Here is a 21,768-nt window from a genome sequence, read left to right as displayed (position 1 = left end):
AATTAGGCTAAGTATTGTGCAAAAGAAATTCATTGAAATACGCCAGTTTTAATTCGAATGTGAAAAAACGCATTCTTATTTCCAGTCAGTTTTAAGTAAAATGCTATGATAGTGATTAGTCAAAAGAAGAATTTGGTTCATTTCGTTTTAACCCTTTACAGCCCACCAAACGTTTTGTCTTGCCTCACCGGTTGATTAACCATTACGCTTGTTATTGTAACTTAGGTAAACCTATATAGTCCATCTACGATTTCTACGATTTTCATTTCTATGTTTTTGAGTGTCAAGCAATTTTCTTGATCTACTATGGCACGTAGTTTATGTCAAGCGTGAGGATTAGGTAGAAAATCAGTCGAAAATATGCTTATTTCCAAAAATATCTTACCTGTCAGTAGACTTGGTATGGGTATGGTAGGGTATGGTAGCTTCAGGGTTAAAAATTAGTGGAAATATTGTTAAACTTTCCAGAAAAAGCACTTGTGCTCAATTCAAACCATTTTATTTTATTATAATCGTTTGAATAGCTAAATTCGCACATACGTTAACGTGCCTCCTCAGTTGGTAGACGAGTTGTTTTAATGGAGCTTTTCTTAAATCAAACGCTATTTGTAATTTACTTTATGCATAGTGTACTAGACCTACTATGAAGGTTGTAGACTACTGACATGTAATGGTCATCTTGTTCATCGTGTGTCACACGGCCGTAGCCCAGAGCATCACGCAAGCTCTTGCTCTATCGTTGAACTATGTAGAGCACCTTTCTTTTAGGTCAGCACATTCGAGTAGATGCTGCATTGTTTGGTTATGGTAGAGGTTATGACCTTTTTGACAATCTACTCTATCTGGCTACGTTATGTAATCCACTGTATATTGCACAGAACTGGGAGTGCGTTGCTGTCTTGCGGTTAATGTGCTTTGTTACTACAGTAGCCTACATCATTTAACTGAACAGTCACTTTTAAAATCATTCCTTTAATTAGTTTTTTATTCTTTCAAACAGTTATATGTTTTCTGCTGAAACAAATTTTGCAGGACCACAATCTATTTAATTTAGTATTTTTGTTATCACCAAATTACCAGCACTGAATCAAAGTTGCAATTTCTGTTATTGTAACTAGAATCGTCTGTCTTCATCTCTACTCATCCTCTGTAGGTAAGTTTCCATCTGCACAAGCAGCTCACTCGTTGAACACCCAATTTTAACAACGAAGGCCAGAGAAACTTATAATTTATAGCTTGTCAATCAATGACGAATTTGCATTTCTTTGCCATTTGGGTTTTATATTAGTTGACTAAACTGCGGTAAACTATCACTTTGCCATTAGTATTGACATAGTTATTGCGCTGTGTATAGGCTACAGTACCTATAATTTTGTGCAATGCTCAACTTGCATTTTTCGCGATTAACCAATGCTTAGCATTCGATTTCCATCCGTGAAAAAGTTTTGATAAACTCCATGGAATCACACTTGTGTGATTGTGAGTTGTAGGCTATAAGATGTGTGGAGGTTTGCTGTTGTAGCGATGATAATGCAATGCAGTAGGCTATACAGTATAATTTTAGAGATACGCTCAGTTCAGTTATGATAACATTCATACCAATTTTTTTCTTATAGGGAACCTTGTGTGATTGAAACCTTAAAAAACTGTATAAGCTATAACTTCAAAGCACCGTGTCCAATGTTTTCCTATTTTTGTATTAAGATAACATGAAACTGCAGATACACAAGTGATGTTTTATTGACAAAAGCAATCAAAACGATCAAAAGTCATTTTTTATTTAATTTTAGATATTGTCGTCCAAACTACACATGCATGTGTACGTTGAACCACAAGCATCTTCTTCTTCTTCTTCTTCTTCTTCTTCTTCTTTTTTTATTGTCGCACTTGATTCCAAGCATTGACTGCCTCTTGCATGAAAAGTTTCCAAGATTCTCTGTTGTTTGCTGTGTGCATTAGGTGTAGGCTATGTTGGTGTTGGTTTTGTAGGTTTGTTGGTTTAAGTAGGTTAATGTTTGTCTGCCTTGGGCACGTTTCCTTCAATTTTGCCTGTGAGAGCGAGAGATGTTCTAATTTTCCTTTTCGCAGCAGGTGTCCTAAAAATTGAAGTTGATTTTCTTAGATATTTTTAGTATATTCTTTGTTTATTTGACTTGATACATTTTGGTCTCTTATTTTGTCAGTCCAGGAAATCCTCTGCATTTTTCGGAAAGCCCCATTTAAAACCCATTTATTCTTTTATTAATTGGCTTGGTAATTGTCCAGGTTTCTGAATTATATTTAAAAATTGGATAAATGTAACACTTCAATACTCTGTATCTGGTTGAAAAAGATATCTTCTTGTTGCTTTAAATTGATTTCATTTACTGAAAAGCGGCTTTTGCTTGAGCAATACGTATGTTGAACTGCTTATCATCTTTGGCGTCCCAAGTTATTATTGTCCCAAGACAGGCTTGCCAGAGTGGCCCTTTTTAGAGGTAGTTGGCCCCAAAAAAATTGTTTGGCCCCTTGGCCCTTTGTTTGCAATATTTGGCTCTTTTTGGAAGCAGTTGGCACATGCTATCAAACTAGCTATTTAAATAAATGTCTTTCGGAAATTGAGACTGAAAAGTGTTATTACGATTTTTTAGACAGTGTTTAGCTGACAATGTTTATGCCAATGCCAAAGATTCGAGTGGAAACGCTGTAAAAGATGAAGATTTGGAATTGTTCTTGTAGAATGTAGACTGTGTTGTTGTAACGTTATTGACGTTGTTAACGTTATTATGTTTTATTAGCAACGTTATTAACATTATTGAGCAATTTGGCTCTTTTTTACCCAGTTTGGCCCTTTTTTCGACATTGTTTGGCTCTTTTTCTCAAAAGCTGTCTGACTACCCTGTCCCAAGATACCGAAAACTTTTTACTTGTTTTATAGTTATTCCATTCTTTTTAATTTGACAGATTGGAATTTCACTTTCTTTTTTCTTTGTGATTACCATCGTTTTCGTTTTCTTTTCATTCATTTTCATTCCAAATTCTTTACTTTTTTCATTTAATTTGTTCAACAAATTTTGTAGTTTTGCTTCCGAATCAGCCACCAAGACAGTGTCATCTGCATACCTCAGGTTATTAAAGTTAGTTCCCTCAACATTTACGCCAGGTTCATCTTCAAGACATCGAAAAATGATCTTACTGTATAATGAAAAAAGCTTGGAGAGAGCAAGGATTTTGGTCTAACGCCTCTCTTGATTGATATCCAATCGCTGATGTTGTGATTGATCTTTATTGCTGCAATTTGATCAAAGCAAAAGTTTTGAATAATACGTAGATCTTTATCGTCAATTCCGATGTTATCTAGCATCTCCAATAATTTGTTATGTTTCACTCGGTCGAAAGCTTTCTTATAATCAATGAAAACATCCACACCTACAGTACATGTTCCAGTGCCAAACTAAGGGAAGCAGCTGACACCAAGACTATGTCACTTCGCTGCTTCCTGTCGTCTGTTGTATTGCATCTGTGGTCGCAGTGTACTGTATGTTATCGCAATGGGCGTAAATAAAAGCATGATTATTTTTATTATTATTATTACTTAGGTGTAGCAGACATTATATTTGACGGCTATACCTTATATTCCTGTCATTGTCCTTGTTAAAACTATTAGTCCAGACAAAAAAGGCTACTTTTCCGAACAGCAAAAGCTTGTCACCTATGAGTATGCTACAGTAAATACTTTGCAGAGTTGTTATTGCAGAGAGTTGAAAAAATTGTTATTTTTAACTTCTTATGGATAATTCGTCATATATACTTTCAGGTTCGGTTTATAAGGTACATCGGCCAACATGAAAACATTGCACCTTTGTGGACTTTATTTCATGTTTGCCTGCTTATTACTGGGTCAAACACTGGGTACGTTTGTACAATGCGCTATCAAAAACCTAATAAAACATATTTTCCTAATAGATAATAGCTACTATGTTACACCTTGGACAGGTAGGCATATTTAATTTTGAGCTAAAACTTTTTGACTATGCTTTGTCATAACATATGCCTAAGGAACTGTGTTCTGAAAGCTAGTGCACTACTGCATACCCACTAATAACACAGCGAACCTTCAGAATCAGGCTAAAACGGATTATTTGTATCTACATTTGTGAATTTTTTTGCCTTTGTTTGAAAGCTTTTCCTTGGTCTATTATTGAACATTGCATTTGAAGATGTCTACTACAGTGTCGCACTAGATTGAACTTTTATTGTCTACGACTACGTTGTTATTAACATATCGAAGTGTTGTTATTAACATATCGTCGACAACAGTTAGATAAAAATGTCAGTTTTATGTCACAAAAATTTGTTAAATTAAGATCAGGTAGTTTTGCATTGGTACTCCTTTCTCGAACTTCAGAGAAATGATATTTTTGAAAGCAAATTTGATAACACAACATTTTGACTTTTTAGATAATGACTATAAAATTTGTTCACAAATGTTCTAAGGAACTTTGCAATTTAAACTAGTAACATCACTAGGTCTAGGACTAGCCCTATGAGCTTGATAAATTCAGCATACAAATCCCCGAAAAATTGTTCTACAATTAAAAAAAAGGTGTAACCAAGTAGGGCCTACACTAGTACTTTAATAGCAAACTGTCAACAAAAAATACCCTACAATGATTGAACACAAGTTCAGAATGCTTGGGTTTTAGTTTGGAAATATATTTCAAAAATTGTTACAACGATAATTAAAATTTAATTTACACGATTTTCAGCATGACAGTTTTACAGACAGATGTTCTTAATGATTAATAAAAGTTTTGATTAAAATTTTCTGCTTTTCAAAATCTTCATCTTATCTTGGAATATATAAGGTGATAAAGCATGAAATCATGGGAAATTAATCATATGAGTCAGTGGATAAATCCATTCTAATTAGTTTGACCTGAAAATTTCTTTGATACAAATTTCTATACCATTTAGAGGAATTGAAATATCATCAGAAATTCCATCTGCATAGTATAGTCAATCGTCCGCCCCGATAACTCAGTTGGTTAGAGTGTAACTTTGTGAACAAAAAAGCCTCAAAATCAAGCGTCGCTGGTTTGACTCTCGGGGTGTTCGCTTAAGCAACGCATTTTAAGGACTCCTCTCCATTCAGCGGCACATAATAGATGGAATAATTTCCTTGCAACATAATTTCAACAATCTGAAAATTTTACTCTGTTAATCTCAATAACCGGCCCTGCATCAAAAGTCTCTACCAGTATGCGAAACTACCAGAAATAACCTATCAAGGCTTTGTCAGTCCGAGGATAAATATTTAAAACCAAACCAATAATGTTTTAACTGTCTCTGCTTTCAAAGGTGGCAGGTTACTTTGAAAACATTGAACTTTTTTTTCAGTTTTTTTTTTCATATATGGTCCATATGTAATATAATTTTGTGGATTATATGGTTGAGACTGATTTATGGTTTTTACAATATTTGTGTTATAGGCTACCGATTTATTAGTACGCTTCTTTTGAACAAGCCAGCAACTCATGTTTATTTTATAGATTGTTATCCCAAAATACCAGAGGAGTTACCATTTGCTACATATTTTGTCTTTGCATAAATTACATTACAGTTTTCTACGCAGGCTCGCAAGAGGTCGTAGACAATGGAGAACTTGAAGCCAATGACTGGAAGGTATAAAAGGAAAATGACTGCTTTACAATGAATAGGCTACTTTTTATATCTGCTGGGGGCAATGTACAAATTTGAACTTGTTCAACCTACAGCATTTAGGATTGACTGATCTGTGCCGGTAAACAATTTTTAAAAACTTTAAAGTTATTTTTCTTATATGAATTAAATGCTTAAGGCATGTAAAAAATCACGACTTGACCAGCTGCTGTTTTACAGGCAACAGTGATTACTGCTGTTTTCAGTAGCTTATTATATTTTATTTCTAAGAATAAAATAGCATTTGTTGTTCATTCGTATTGAAGCTAACATACAGGCAGGGTCGGATTTAGCCTAAGTGCTGCCCTAGACAGATAAGAAAAGTGCCGCCCCCAAAAAAATTTTTTTCGTTGGTGCGCTACGATTTATATTTTCAATTCCTTACAAAAAAGTTATTTGCACTGTTTATTTGAATACAGTAGGCTACATCAATGAATGTCATTGTATAATGAACTAATTGTTTAAAATCGCTTCCGGTGGGCTTTTTTTCTTGCAAACAAATCAATAATTTCTTCAAAGTCTGTAGAAATAAGTAAAGGTGAGTTAATGCTCAAAAATGATGAAGCGCTAAGCAGCACATATTGTTGAAAATCAATCAAGCGTGAAGTACTCTAGAGGCGATGACTTGCCATACATGAATTGCCGTACTGTTTATAAATGTGTGTGATGTGATAGCATATTTATTAATTTAATATATTATATTCACGTATCCTACAGTATTATCAATGTAATATATTCGTATAGGCCTATTTTGCCGCCCCCAAGAATTTGCCGCCCTAGGCAACTGCCTACTCTGCCTATTGATAAATTTGGCACTGCATACAGGTCGGTTGTAGCTATATGTGATGTTAATCTTTAATCGTTTGGAATTGCAAAGATCTTTCATAAATATTTTACGATAATAAAAAAGCATAAATTTGCTTATGAGATAAAACGTTTTTGTTTCATTTTAAATGTCAGCATCAATGGAAATCACAACATTGAGGCAATTTATGTGACAGAATTTTATAGAAAAGATGCTGATTCCATAATCACTTTGGCTACATTCTCTGATTTTGTTAAGAATCTTACCATCTACCACAAAAGCATAACGGGTCACTTGGGCTGGTAGAAACTTTGTTTGGTTGAAATAAAACGAAATCAAAAAAATCAAGACATACTGTATTTGTCATTGAAACCAAACATAAGGTTTTTAAATTTGGAAATGTTTTATGCGGGAAATTCGTGCCTAAATAAATAGCCAATTGTGTTTTGTCTTGTTTAAGTTACAACAAAACAAAATTGCTTTCCTCTTTGAAACAACAAAATGAAACCAATACAAAGAGCTTTTACTAATGTCGTATATCAGTAATTTAGACCACGTTTTTTTTAGATCAAAAGCAAGCGCATATAATTTTAGACATTTAAGCTAAAAGTTTATATCGCGGAGTATTATAGCTGCAGTTTTAATTGTTAAGATTGTTTTGTGTAAGTGCAAGCCATCAAGGTAGAAATGACGATTGCCGATGAATTAAAAAAGTATATTTACAGTTTGAAATTGCATTGTAAATTGGCAAAAAGGTACTGTAAAGTAGACCCATACATCGGTTATTTCATTCACATGCACTCGAAGATTGCAAACCAGTAGGAATAAAACAACAATTTCAAATGACAAAGGCTCCAATCTAATGATATGAATGATAGTGCATGAAAATAAATATAAAAATGATTTAAACCGTCAAGTATATAGCGTGTATGAAGGTAACCCAGTGGAGATCACAACAACCTAAACATATCATTATTGTTCAGATATTGCAACAACTGGAAAGCAAAAAGTGGGAGAAAGCTGTTGAGGCACTTGATGACGAATTACAGTTTAGCCAAAGAAACTGGGAGAATATGAAAGCTCAACTCAACCCAGGAGCTCCAGCACAATCTTTGGACTCTTTTGCAGCTCCCAAGCGTTTTCTCCCAACTGTTATCAAACGTAGACGTTTGTACTTCCCATTCGTCTTGAAAAGAGGAATCGAATCTGATGACAACAGTGCGAAACCGTATTCGACAAGAAAACGACTTTTGCCATCGGTTTTGAAAAAATGGCTTTCATCTTCAGCTTTTAAACGTCATAATACTATTGTAAGTTGCCACTTGGTAAAATAATTGATATTGATGAAGGGTAAAGCACGAGCCCAAATGGTTTTAATTCATGTACATGTAAAGGTTTTTTTACTTAAAGAGAAAAAGGAAATATTGAACGCATTAGGAAATAATAAAGAAGGTCACAAAGACAAAGTCCATTATCGCAATGTGCTGAATTCCAACTGACATTGTTATAAAAAAGTCTGATGTTAAACGTTCTTACAAACGTTTCTCCTAACCGCGGTGAAACTTTATTGTCTTCTTTATACATATAGAGTAATTGGTTTGCTATTATGTGCCAAATTTGTAACATTTGATGCAGTCACGTGTTTTATACGTCATGTATGTGGTAGACCAAACAAGTGAATAAAGATAATTCTTAAGAAGACAAAAGATTTTATCGATTTTTCCAAAAAAGAATCGTAAAATACCAGTTGGAAATTTTACAACACATCTGTGGCTTATTTCAGGTAGATTTAAATATTTCAATGTAATGTCGTTAGACACAAAACGTCACGTTTTTTTTACGATAGCCGACATTACAGTTGATTTATTCTGGAAAATTTTGTCACTTAACAAATATGGTTTAGTTTGAGTTACGTAGAGACGGTTGAGATAATTGCTATCGATCATTAGGCCTACCAACCACGCGTTTCCTGCTCATTGTTATTTTTGTCCGTTCAATTCAAGAAGAATGAATGTCCCATGTCGCGATAATTATGCACAATATATTCTTATACTGTATTTTTTTTAGTTGTAACATAATGGGTCATCGCATTAATGGCAAAGTGATGAAATTATTTTAGAATAATTATTTATGCTATGCTTTGCAGGAGAAAAATGACAGGAGCGATATGGAAAGTCAACTGTACGAAGACATGCTATATTAAGATTGAGTTAGCTAATACACAAAACCTTTATCCACTGAAAGTTCTATCACATAAAAGTCTAAATGTGTACTTCGTTTGGTAAAACAAAACATGTCTTTATGCATGCCTTCATTAACCTTAAATATGAGAAAGGAATTTTCTCTGATACAGTAATACGTTTGTCTCGTCAATAACATTATGTCCTTATAATTATGCGAAGTTGTTTATGTAAAATTTTATAAATTTTGGATATTTTCGTTAGGTTGTAAAAGCTTGCGGAAGTTTTTCCAAATGCATGAAAGGCTAAAATATTGTACCTAAAATATTGTACCTCTATCGACGTGAGCTATAGCATTTTTAAGTACATTGTAATATACGCAGCTTACTGTGGACTAATGCAAGTTACGCGTGGAAGTACAGTGTAAAATCAATCAAACTGCTAATCGAACTCAAACTGTTTCACATGCAAACATACCTTGAGGTTTCTGATTCGATTATAAAAATTATTAATTATCAAAGGTTTTGGGTCATGATGCGAACGTCTGGACAGTTTATCAATTACTGTTTTTGAAATAAAACATCTTGAGGAAACTCTGAAAAGAGCTAATAAATAATTCCCTCTTTGAGTGTTGATTGGTATTATGATTATGCAGTGCATTTGCACACTTCATGCAAAACATTGAATGATTTTGCTTGTAACTGCTGAAATTAATTTAAAACATACATAAACTGCAATTTGTTATCTACTGCATCATATACAGTTACACTTATGTGTCTGCTTCATGCATAAAACAAAGAACGTTACTTTCAAATGTATATGCAACAGTTTTTGGAAAGTATTTTAATATAAATATAGGCTACGGCTAATTTAATTGCTCAATGATTGTATTTAACCTAATTGCAAATTTAATCAAATTCAAATTTTATTCCTTTGTGCTATATATAAAACTAAAATTTCTGATGTAATTCACTATTTTATGCATTTAAGATTTAATGATCGTTTTACTAGTAGGCCACCAAACATGAACGGTGTGATAACATGTTAGTCGTCATTAAATTTGCAAAAGCTGAAAGTTTGAAAAGTTTGTTTGTTTATGACACAGGGTGGTGTTGTCAAACTTAATACAATATATGGAAAGAGCATTTTTAATAGAGACTTTTAGAGGAATGAAAATGTCTGCTTTGTGGAAACGTTTAATCAACGATGAAATGATAATTATTTTTAGTTTCTAAGGTTTATAATCCGTTAGTGCTAAGGTGCTAAAGCGTCAGATAAGCGGCCGGTGTAGCGATATTGCATCAAGCCACAAATTACATCAGACTACAAGTGATTGCAAAGAATATTGTGCTAAACTTTGAAATCGACAACTAGCTGCCATACGTAGGAGAGCGAAATGGAGTTTGAAATTACAGACCACTCATTGAAGCGTGTGTGACGGCAGCAAGGAAATAAAATATCAACATAAGCGCACTTCTCTTGAATGTGTATGGAATGCATCGATAACAATAAAATGTTTATCGGCATTTTTTCATCTTTTTTTCCCAGCAACTCTCATAGTTGCTTGTAGTCATAATAGCATACAAATTTAATTTGGGTTCAATTTGACCTCACAGTAGGAAAAGGGTTAAATGCAACACGGCAGTAAAAGAAAAACGTAATATCATTTGAAATATCTTCATTTCTTAGCCTTATGCTAATATGACAGTTTTGAACTTTTCTCTTACAAACAAAGTATAAAATAGCTTAAGCAGGTTTGTTGTAGAGTTTGCTTGAGTAAACTCAACTGAAACACAGAAATAAAGTTATCGAGATCCCACAAACTTACGAAGTGAATACAATCAAAACCAAAATTACCACAATGTGCACAAGCCTCTGAATGGAAAAGCATGGTTCCATTTCTGCCATGTGAGAGCTTTTCCAGTTAGCCACTTTGTCTGATGCAGATTTTTACCAGGTTGTAGGCTACGAGATCCATGCATGTCTCGGAGCGAATTGATTGGCCTAATAGTTAACTTTCCCACAAGAAAGATTTCTTCTCGATTATCTTTTTTATTACAACTTTTACAGTATAAGTTACCAGAAAAACATATGCATATTTTGACTAGTAGAATTGCTAGTAATTCATACTTCTACTAGTGATCAGACTGCATGCCACTGTCACTCAAAAACCAGACTATTTCTTGAAACATCACAAAAACGTCAATTTGAAAAGTGTTTTATTTGTTGTGTCCACCATTTCCATTTTCTTTTTATATGATCAGAACTGAATTCTACCAGTGCCTTTCTTTTGATATAAACAAGCTAAGTTTCTATAGGCTATACGTTAAATTGTGTTATCAAAATATAGGCAGTGAAAAATAAATCTGTAAGTGCCGTGGTGACCACGATCAAAGGGAGAAGTGAAGAGATGAGGTGATCAAAGGAAGGTGATGCACAGATACACACAAATTAGAACATGAAGTGGTTCTAACCTTAATAATGTCAGAAAACAAAGTTATGACTTTAGGGGTCTATTAGTTTGGTACCGATTACCGAACTATAATAATTTGTGATTCAGATTAGTAGGCCATGATTAAACTTTTCAAAAATAATCCGCTAGACGGCACTTAGTTGACAGGCAGTTACAATTTATGAGACTTTTTCACTGTACTTTGCACATTGGATTGCGGTGAAATGAGATAGCCTATCTTCAAACAAGTTAAATCTTCGAAGAATAACTAATTGCCCGTAAGGTTAATATAACAAGTAGATATTTTATCTAACCAAAGAAGACTAAGAAAAACCTAAGACTAACACAAACTTCGATGCGAAAGGTTCTATCCCTTACAATTTCCATGTTTTTCTCAACTTTCAGAGCTTTTCCTCGTTTTACTTTTGTTTAAATGCTTGTGTTCTCAAGTGTTAAATTTTTCCCAACTCTCCAACTTTTCTCTCTTCTTTGTAAGACTTGTGATTTGCTGTGTGCAAATCGTGTCAATGTGCATTGCATTTATAACGTAGGTATACTATACATTGCAGCTAGCATAAATTAAAAAAGGCTAAATAAAGCTACTTTTTAAACTAAAAAGTAGCAAGAGGATGATTAATTCGACAACATTATAGTCCAGACCATTGGCAAAATGTTTCTTATAAACTTAAGTTGTTGTATCGTGAAATTTCTACAGTTTAATTAAGCTACCATTGCCTCCTGCAAAAAATAATTCCCCTTTCCCTTAAATTTTTTTTGCATATAGCATTTCGGATAAAGTACCGTAAGCTATTAGCATCAGGTATTACACAGAAAAATAAGGAAAATATATATTTTGGATGTTGCTGTTATAAACGAAATCCTTGCTGTAAAAGACACCGGAAGTTTTTATAATTTTTCTAATATAAATGGGCTACTCCTTTTTCCTCATCTTCCTGTTTACGCTTGAGCAATACTTAAATACGTTTTTACTATCTATGTTGATATCACAGATTCACAGTTGTCAGTTCTTATGACCAAGCAACTCGGGTTTACCTTTCGGGGAGTGTAATTGAGCAACGCATTTCAAAGACAGCTCGGTAGAACATAGTAAATAGAAGATTTCACAGACTACACTGCAACAACAAATAAAAACTTCACCATGTCAACCTCGGTGACCGCGTCTGCATTAACAATTCAAGTAGAAACTTACGCGACCGCCAGGATTGAGCTTTCACAGAAGCTTCTAAGTCCAGTAGAAACTTTCCCACAACCAACCAGTTGATCCATTAAGAACATAAAACTTGTTGGAAAGGTAGTCAGTATACAGTTAAGTAATTTGGAAAAAGTTTGCAAAACGCTGTGGGCAACGGGTATCAGCAAGGAATCCAGCGCTAAAGATTAAGACGTGGTCTTCTCGAAAGAATGTTGCAGCTCAAGAATGGGTAGCATATTTCTGTTACAGTAGCTACATGTTATTACACCGTGGAGCAGAAGTAACAAATGTGGGTTTAAGAAGAACGTCTAGCAGATATTTTAGCATACCCTATCCTGTGTATTATGTAGGCTAAGTCAGCATACGAAGGTTCAAGTAACGCCAAGACATATCGCAAAAAGAGGTGTTTGTGAGATATTAGCCTACAAGGAATGAAATCAGACAGTAAAATAAAAAGCGTGGACGTTAATATTGAATTATATATCCACAGTTTACAAGACAAAAACTTAATTGGACGAAAACTTTTCCTAGTTTAACGACTCCTAAATATAGAAAAGATGTGGTGTTGGATTTTGACATTTATTTTTCTCACTACTTCAGTGATTGCTTCAGAGTAAGTAACATCATGGTCTAAAGTAGCTTACATGAATGTAACTACTGTAAAATTAAAATTGGACATTGTTAGAATTTGTGTACCGTAGTTTAAATTATACAGCGCACGAACATACTGTTGGGTGCAAAAAAGTGAAAAGATTATACTTTTTTTTTTCACATTTGCATTTAAGACTCAATAATAATACCAAAGTACAGTAACACGTGACGGTAAAAATAATTTTAGTAATGTTCTTAACCTTGGAAATTGAGAAGTTGGTTGGTAAATTGTCTTTTCATACGAGCGATATTTTAAAAATATTTTGAAAGATTTTATATTTATCGACATTCATAGTCTCATTGAATTATTTGACAATTTAATCCACACTCTACTGTTTTTCTTCTATCGAGTCTTCTGAATTTGGTTGATGCACCACAGATACTGTAGAACAATACATTCCATAAAATGCAATGTGTAACTTTTAGCTCGCGTAGAAATGACCCAAAAGAAACCATTGTTCATTCGGAAGGAATGCGTTTCCGTAGATCAACAGGAATCGTTGAAAAGAGTTATTCGTTTAATAGTAAGTGAATTAATCAACCATACAATTTAATTAGGCTGAATTGTACACAGCGGCGCAAGAAAACACCAGTCTCAAATGATTCAAATGAGCACATGAGCCTTTTACAAAAGGCGTGGTTCATTTAAATTTTCTTCAGTTGCAATCTTTGGTTGTCCTATAAACTATAATACTCCAATTGTTGTTGGTTTATATTTTACTGTACTTTTGCTAGCTATTAATAACTAAAGTTAGGCCTATCTCAAATTTTCAAAACTCCATCCTACTTTGTTTTCTAAATATATTTTCTTTTATCAATTGCTTTTATAATAACTTTTTAACAATAAACCTCAATCTAATTGACGTACGGAAACGCTTTTCTTTTATGTTTGCGGACATTTCTAGGCAAAGAACAAAATGCTGCTGTCACTGCTCACAATGAAGCCAGAAGTTCAGTGAAACCTTCTGCAGCAAACATGAAAGAGATGAAATGGGACGAAGATCTGGCACGATTAGCAACTGATTACGCTCAAAAATGTATATACAAACATAATGAAGTAAGTTTTTAAAAGCAACTAAGCAATTTGGCAGTATCTAATTTTCTGGACTAATAAAAGTTGTTTTTTTTAACTTGCATAGTTTGCTAATATTGGTGAAAAATGGTAGCATGCCCCAAAGTTAAACACATTTAGAAAAATTGAAGACTCGATGAAAGAAGAATAATCAAAAAAGTATTTTTTATACTTGATAGTTTGTTTGTGACAAAAAAATAGGTGAATTTTCTGATCTATGAAAAGTTACTTCACATCTCTTTATTTTTAATGGAAGCTATATACCGAACATTAAAAAATAAAATTACAAATAACGTATGACGAATATTTGGGTCTTCATGCCTTTTTTTAAATCTTTGGTTCTGACATTAGCCTGATTAGTAAAAATAAGTGACTAAATTCTTTGTTATAGTGCTACTTTTTGGGGAATCATGACATGATGCGTAACGCTTCCTTTTATGAAATTGTCATGTGATTTTGTACACAACAAAAAGGTCGTTGCCTGACGATCTTTATAGATCGCTATGGGTAGTTACTTTGAAAGCATTATTGCTGGAAATTGAAAGATTGAGCATTACACAAACAAACAATGATACTAATGCCGAAGAAAAACTGAGCTGCACACACCGTGTTCGGAGAAAGTGCTTCATGCACTCTAACCAGATGTTAAAAAAAAACATAAAAAAACGATGTTGTTATATTTTCTTCAAGCTTGCACAAATAGAAAGTGTATCCGTGTTTGTAAAAAAACGTTTCAATAATTTTAGGTTCATTCTTACAGTAAATGTCGATGAAATTATCAACCTGCAAACCAAGCCATATAAATTAAATTTTTCACAAAGAAAATTTAAGCCAGGTATTGGGATACAATGATTGTTTGGCCACAGCTGCATTCTAAGACATATTTTGTTTATTAAAATCATAACTAGCATTTTTACCTCCGTTGTCTTTGCCACGTAGCTTGTATGCCTTTCGTACAGGCCTCATACAAGAAACAAACAATCGTTTAAAGTTAACGTTTGTATGTAGGACCGATCTAAAGGCAAGAAATATGTTGGAGAAAATTTATACATTTCAAAAGGTATACCATACAGCAAGTCGTATATTTACGGAGCTGTTAAAAATTGGGATAGTGAAAAGTTTGACTACAATTACCCAGGCACCAGCTGTTCTCCTTCCAAAGTCTGTGGTCATTATACTCAGGTAAGTATAGGTTAGCTTGATTGTGAAGAAGTCTTGCTGGTTTCTAAAAGTGTGTGGAACACTGAGTTGTTCATCTGACTTGTGTAAAAACTTCTCATAAAATAATTAAAATAGAAATAGCTAGTAGGCGTTATCAAAACTTAATTTATCTTGTTGGATGTGACTCTATTTGCAAAAACCACAAAGCGATTCCTGGATGGAGTTCAATAAGAAGTTTAAGCATGCAACAAATGAGTAAAACATAGCCTATGTAGAAAAAAAGTATGTTAAAAAACTTACATGATCAAAAGAATATTTTAAGAACATTCGGTTGCTTAGAAAAAGTGTTTTTCTAACATTTGTATTGTGACTGGTTATGTTTGTCAGGTGGTATGGGCAAATTCACTAAAAGTTGGGTGTGGGGCAGCACTCTGTTCCTCTGTAGTTGGCATAAGCTGGTCGGATGCTATATTGATGGTTTGCAATTACAGCCCCGGTGGAAACTATCAAGGACAGTAAGGAGGAAAACTTTTAGAACATTGTTAATTGCATACAAGAAACAATAACATGCACGTTGCATTGAAGTTTGAGTTAAGGCTTACAAAGATACTTTAGTTTCAGCATCAGTAAAACTATTTGTAGAAGTCCATCAGCTTATAAATGTTCTGTAGCGGAGATTGGACCGTCCAGAACTTCGCCTGGTGATACAAGTGAATGAAACTAAAATAAATATTCAATTTTAAAGAAAGTTTTAAACAGTGTAATTTCTATCATCTAAATACTTTAATATATTAATAACGTTAAAACGAGTAGGCTACTGGTGTTACAAAACCATATGCAAAGTATAGTTATCTACCCAAAGTATGATGCCAGTCTTTAAGTAGCCTACTGTCTGTTATGAAATGTCTTGCTAAAACACAACCAAGTGCTTTATAAGCGGCTAATAGCATGTCATTTATTGCAGAAGAACATGAGAAAATTCAGAAGAAATTCGCATTCGCATCAATACTGAAAATACTGAGGCACTTTTAGGCGTAATTGCTACTTAGATCAAACGTTTGTTTTCATACAGCAAACTGTAGAAGTGATTCTTTGCAAGTAGTTTAATTGATCGTTTAAAATCAACCTTTTAACAGAAAACCTTACAAGCAAGGCCCCCCATGCAGTAATTGTGACGATGGGTATGACACCTGCAACAATAACTTGTGTAGCTCGAAAACAGCAGGAGGAGTCCCAACAACATCGACCACTACTGCAACTCAGAAATACGATGGTTAGTCACAATAGATGAAAGAATTTATCAAACGTGTCGTTAATTTTGAAAGGATTGTTTGCTTTTCAGTCAAATCACGGTAGAACAGCAGCAAGGTTGTTGAAGTGTGTTTTTTTAGTAACCTTATTATTGTAAGGGTCAAACAGGTCTATTCAAGTTTGATAAAATGAGCAAGAAACATTTTCATTACTACAAAAATTCATCCCATATATATATTTTTTATTTTTTGATAATGCTGGCAAAATATTCGTAGACCAATGGAGTTCTTGGTCACAATGTTCTCAAACCTGTGGAACTGGCTACAAGAGCAGGAGTCGAACATGTTCTTCAGGTGTTTCAGCTTGCAACGATAAGTCCCACGAATCGAAAAGCTGCAACACAGATCCTTGTCCGACAAAACGTAAGAAAAACATATAGTTTAATAACATGATACGTTCTTTTGTTGTAAACTAAGCTAAACAATCAAAATTGATTCAAAGAGTTACGCTAAGAATATGTCAAACAATGGCGTCATTGCATGGAATGTGCCAAATGATCACATGCGAAACAAACTCATTACAAGAAAACGATTTCAGCTTCAAAGGAATGGGGTCCTTGGGAGAGCTGGGGCCAATGCTCAAAAAGTTGTGGGTACGGAAAAAGGATCAGGATACGAACTTGCCCAGCAGGAGTAACTCCATGCTTGAAAAAATCCCACCAGACTGGCTCATGCAACATCAAGCCATGTTCCTCACCAGGTTTAAAGTTTCTTTTGTTGGTGTAGAATTTAATAGAATGCAATGGTGAATCATTTATTTTCGAAAGCTTTTAAAAACATTCTGGTTTTGAAGTTAATGTTGCAAAGATTTAACTGTTTAAAGTTAGCACCACAAACAGCTTTGATTGCACCATTAAACTACATGGGAAAGATACTTAACGTGGTGGGGTAACTTTTTATTCTCGATGGGACGAAACTCTACAGGGGCGTCACCGATTAAAAGCTTGACAATTTTTATACAAGATTTCTCCATGTTGGTCTTATTTCGATGGAAGCTTAAGTCCTTTCTGTAACGTCAGGATCTGCGTCCTTGGTGAGGCACACAACCGCCCGAGACAGCATAACATTTTTAGACAAGTTATCACAAAATTATAATTGATTTGGATTATAGAAAAGGACTATTTTCTAGTTCTGCGATGATATAACATTAGCCTATAGTGTATGTGGGTAGATTATCCCCAGATATTAGATAACAATTTTAAACTATTAATAAAGTTATTATCTTAGTGTAACAATATTGCCTACTAATATTATACAGAAGATTTATCGTTTTTTTTCTTTTTGTTGTTGTTGTTTTTTGGCGCTTTGTATTATAGACAATGCATCATTTTTTATGGAATGTCAACAAACGCCGTATTCATTTTTCTAAAGTTTTAAACGTTATCTTACTCACATTTCGCTGTTTGTGGATGTTGTGTCAAAAATCACGTTTTACCAAACACTTTTAAAAACATAGATATGCGCAATTATGAGAATAAAATAAACAAACAAGCCACAGTCATTGAATGCAACTTCCTTTTTCATAGAAGAAAGGAAGGATGTGCCTTGCACCTATGCACTGCAATAAACAGTACAATGAAGAGATATGGTTTGTTGTTTGGCTGAACTGCTGCCTATTGTGTTTAGAACGGATACCAGTCATTAGAAATACGTTTGTTTAATGATTTCTTTATCTATTGCTTTGTCATTGCGGAAAAACCATCATTTAAAATTTTTTTAGTTACTTGGCCACTTTTTTTAAAAACACTTTACTGCATCCATCCGCTTTCATTTCCTTGTGATGTTTGGAAAGGCGATATTCTATATTATGCATGTATTGTATAGAATCGCAAACTACAGTGTATAACTAATCGTAATTCATAATTTCCTGTCGTAGCACGACATGCAGTAACGAATGCTGGTTTAAAATAAATGTTGGACCGCACTTTATTGGTTAGTTGATTTTAAATCTTTATTCTCGGACTTATAAATCCTTTGATGGCTTGTTCCTGGTTGTTTCACATACTTGTAGAGGCTTTTGACGCAGAGCCGATTACCGAGATGGGCAGAGTAAAGTTTGTTCCTATTGTTGATGTGTTGTTGCTGGGAAATCATTCCATCCATTAGGTGCCGCTGAATGAAGAACAGTCCATGAAATGCATTAATAAAACGCACACCTCGAGAGCCGAACCAGCACCGCTTGATCTTGAGTCGAGCACGTAACCACTGAGCTAACGATAATATCAATAAATAGCTTTCCAATAAAATTATCTAGTTATCACAAACAAACATTATTCAGATTCAAATATGTGGGGACCTTGGGGGAACTGGGGCCGATGCTCGGCAACTTGTGGATACGGAAAAAAGACCAGGTCTCGATATTGCCCGGCAGGAGAAACTCCCTATCTGCGTAGATCTGACCAGACAAACTCATGCATCTTAAAGCAATGTGTCGCAACAGGTTTTCAGTATTACGTGCATGTTCTATTTGTTATTCATTGACTCCTTGCAGCTTTATGTTTATAGTATATGTTCCACATTTCTACTCCAATTTGAAGAAATGCTGTAACTATGATGATAATAATAATTAATAAGCACAGTGAATGCCAGCTGAAATTATATGAAGCAACTAGAAATCCTTTTCAACAAAATGATGAAGCATTGATTTATTTCATGAAAGGTATAGATTTTATTTTTAAAGCATACCAACTAAAGTGCAAAATCACGGCTATTGGAAATTTGGCTCCAACATTACGTTATCACTAAAGTACGGTAGTTAGTACATGTGCAAATGACGAGTGGAACTGTGTTCTGAAAGCTCGTGAAAACACGCTATTACCTTAGCGAACCCGCAGCACTAAGCTAAAAAAGAAAGTTGCATCTACACTTGTGAACTATTGTAAATGTTATGCAGCTTTTCATAAATGGGGACCTTGGAGTCATTGGGGTCGATGCTCAGCAACTTGTGGATACGGAAAAAAGACCAGGTCTCGATATTGCCCGGCAGGAGAAACTCCCTGTCTGCGTAGATCTGACCAGACAAACTCATGCATCTTAAAGCAATGTGTCGCAACAGGTTTGAATTCTTTCTTTTTACAGTGCTTCATTGATAATAATGTTCGATTGACTGCTGGGTACGAGTTTTCTATAATCCTCAAAACGTCGATAAATCATTACAAATATATGCTATACTTGTCACCAGTTGGAAAGCATTGCTCGAAATGTGACAAATTTTGCAGTTTTTTTTTGAAGCATGACCGTTAGTTCGTACAAAGTCAATTTCTATGGAAGGTCGAGCCAAAAAGATGTGATGGGTTGTGAAAACAAATTCCAACGATTGCTTTTGTTTAGTTCAACATTGGTCCTTTGAAGAATCTTCGATATTTATTAGAGTATAGGCCAATGACTTTTAAACTTATCGAATTAAATTTTTACATCATTATGTAATTAAACTGGTTTGAAACAAATAATTACTAGATTAAAATAGTTATTTGAAATATGCTGTAACGTGAAATGCTGATATAGGGTTCGATTTCCTGAACTAAAGTAAGAACTCCAGTTCAAGTTAAAGACTGGGAAGAGAAAAGTGGAAAGAAGACTTTAAATGAAAACAAGTTATCGTATTGTCATTGTTAATTGTATTTTATAGGAGTATTCAAAACAAAACTACTTTTAAAACAAAGTTTTATTTTTTCCAACTTTTTTTTTTCTTTTTATTTAAATTAATTTTTGCAAGAAACAAATTTATTTCCATCAAGTATGGTTCGTTTTTGAGACAGAACGTAACTGGGGCTGCAACTTCAGCCAAATTGTATTCAAGTTTGGTAATTTTCCGTCCATTTTAAATTCGTGTTCAACAAAATGTGAAGTTTTTCGGATCAATCTTACAAGTTTATGTCAAATCCGAACAGTAATTTTCACTCTCGCCAGTAAAGTCCCGATAGTTTTTGGTAAAATCTTCCTAATTCAAAAATACTTTTATTTTCCAAAGTTTTTATCGTTATGTTTCGAATTTCGCTCCACTTTCGTCATGATAAAGCGAGTCTCATTTGACAGACATGAGTCAAAGTGCCGCTAAGTGTAAAACATTTTATTCAATATGATAGCCTATGGGCAACGTGGCCTAGTTATAAGCGTAAGGGATACTTACGCAGGCCGTGTAATCTATGTTACTCAGACAAATCACTATTTTATATAACTTTTCCGTTTAAATTTTAAGCTTACTGCTGGTTTAAGACTGGGAAAAATATATGAGTGCCTAAAAGTTTCTTGTGAGGTGCACGAAAAGTAGGAAGACTAAACCGTAGACGTGGCTATAATAGCATCTGGACAGGAAGCCAAACGCTAGGCCTCATCTTGCACGACAAACAGGAGTGCTATATTGGCGGTTTTAACGCCAAATATTAGAAATTTGACGCTCTTTTAATACATTTTCAGACTAAAATGTGGCACGGTCGCAACACTTAGGGCTATACAGTAGTAGTAGTCGTGCTGTTGACAAAATCAGCTCAAAATGCAATATTATAAAAAACATTATCAAGATTCGGGAATTTTTTTTTCAAACCTGATGTTTTGTAAATACGCCACCGTGCATTGATAAAACGGAGTTTTTTAAACTGTTTACAATGCTTAAAAAACATCAAAAAATATATCAGAATATCAAAGTCACAGTAGCCTGCCAATCGCATTGAAAAAAACTGTCAAGTTTTTAAAACTTGGAGTTAAAACTGCCAATGTCCGCCCCGTTAGGTCACGGGCGTTTGGCGCCCGACTCAAGATCATGCGGCGCTGGTTCGACCCTCGGAGTGTGCGCTTGAGCATCGCATTTTAGGACATCTGCTCTCCATTCAGCGGCAACTAGTGGATGGAACAATTGGCCTAAATGAAGTTGTGGTTTTATGGTAAACCTTGTGATTGACTAGTGACGGGGAATACTAATTATTCCTATATGCATTTATTCCGTATGTCAGTTATCTAATTTAACAACAAAATTTAAATATAATCGATTTGTTTAAATCTCGGCAATCAGTAACTCAAACTGTAAAATCAAAATGCCTTCGTTCTTATTGCCGAGTATATTCGTGAAATTCATTTTGCTTTGTCAAGCCGTTTTTAAGAAGGCCGGCTTCAAATGGATTCTTTCCATATTCGCATTTTCTGTAGTTTTGTATGCATAATTGGTATACTTTCTAAACAGCTGTCAAAAATTTGCACACTACTTTATGCGTCAGCACCGAAAATAAAC

At 34.3% G+C, this 21,768-nt stretch overlaps 2 protein-coding genes across 3 annotated transcripts; both read left to right on the top strand.

The window, feature by feature from the left end:
- The first annotated feature begins 1,030 nt into the window (after positions 1 to 1,030).
- On the top strand, positions 1,031 to 9,730 carry LOC145772773 (uncharacterized). Its single transcript, XM_082584650.1, has 5 exons — positions 1,031 to 1,153; positions 3,797 to 3,891; positions 5,615 to 5,664; positions 7,489 to 7,815; positions 8,652 to 9,730. The coding sequence occupies exons 2-5, from the start codon at positions 3,825 to 3,827 to the stop codon at positions 8,706 to 8,708; spliced, it is 501 nt and encodes a 166-aa protein (XP_082440776.1). The 5' UTR covers positions 1,031 to 1,153; positions 3,797 to 3,824; the 3' UTR covers positions 8,709 to 9,730.
- Positions 9,731 to 13,950: 4,220 nt separating this feature from the next.
- LOC145772307 (adhesion G protein-coupled receptor B1-like) lies at positions 13,951 to 21,768 on the top strand. Of its 2 annotated transcripts, XM_082584179.1 has the most exons (9): positions 13,951 to 14,058; positions 15,082 to 15,255; positions 15,622 to 15,749; positions 16,371 to 16,507; positions 16,761 to 16,907; positions 17,083 to 17,244; positions 18,823 to 18,984; positions 19,438 to 19,599; positions 20,049 to 21,768. In XM_082584179.1, the coding sequence occupies exons 1-9, from the start codon at positions 13,978 to 13,980 to the stop codon at positions 20,066 to 20,068; spliced, it is 1,173 nt and encodes a 390-aa protein (XP_082440305.1). In that variant the 5' UTR covers positions 13,951 to 13,977; the 3' UTR covers positions 20,069 to 21,768. The 2 variants fall into 2 exon arrangements, with proteins under 2 accessions (XP_082440305.1, XP_082440306.1); XM_082584180.1 differs by lacking the exon at positions 17,083 to 17,244.

The sequence above is a fragment of the Aplidium turbinatum genome, chromosome 6, assembly GCF_918807975.1.
Source record: "Aplidium turbinatum chromosome 6, kaAplTurb1.1, whole genome shotgun sequence".
Classification (NCBI taxonomy): Eukaryota; Metazoa; Chordata; class Ascidiacea; order Aplousobranchia; family Polyclinidae; genus Aplidium; species Aplidium turbinatum.
Note: the sequence above shows the minus strand (reverse complement) of the source record. Positions and strands in the feature narration are given on the sequence as shown.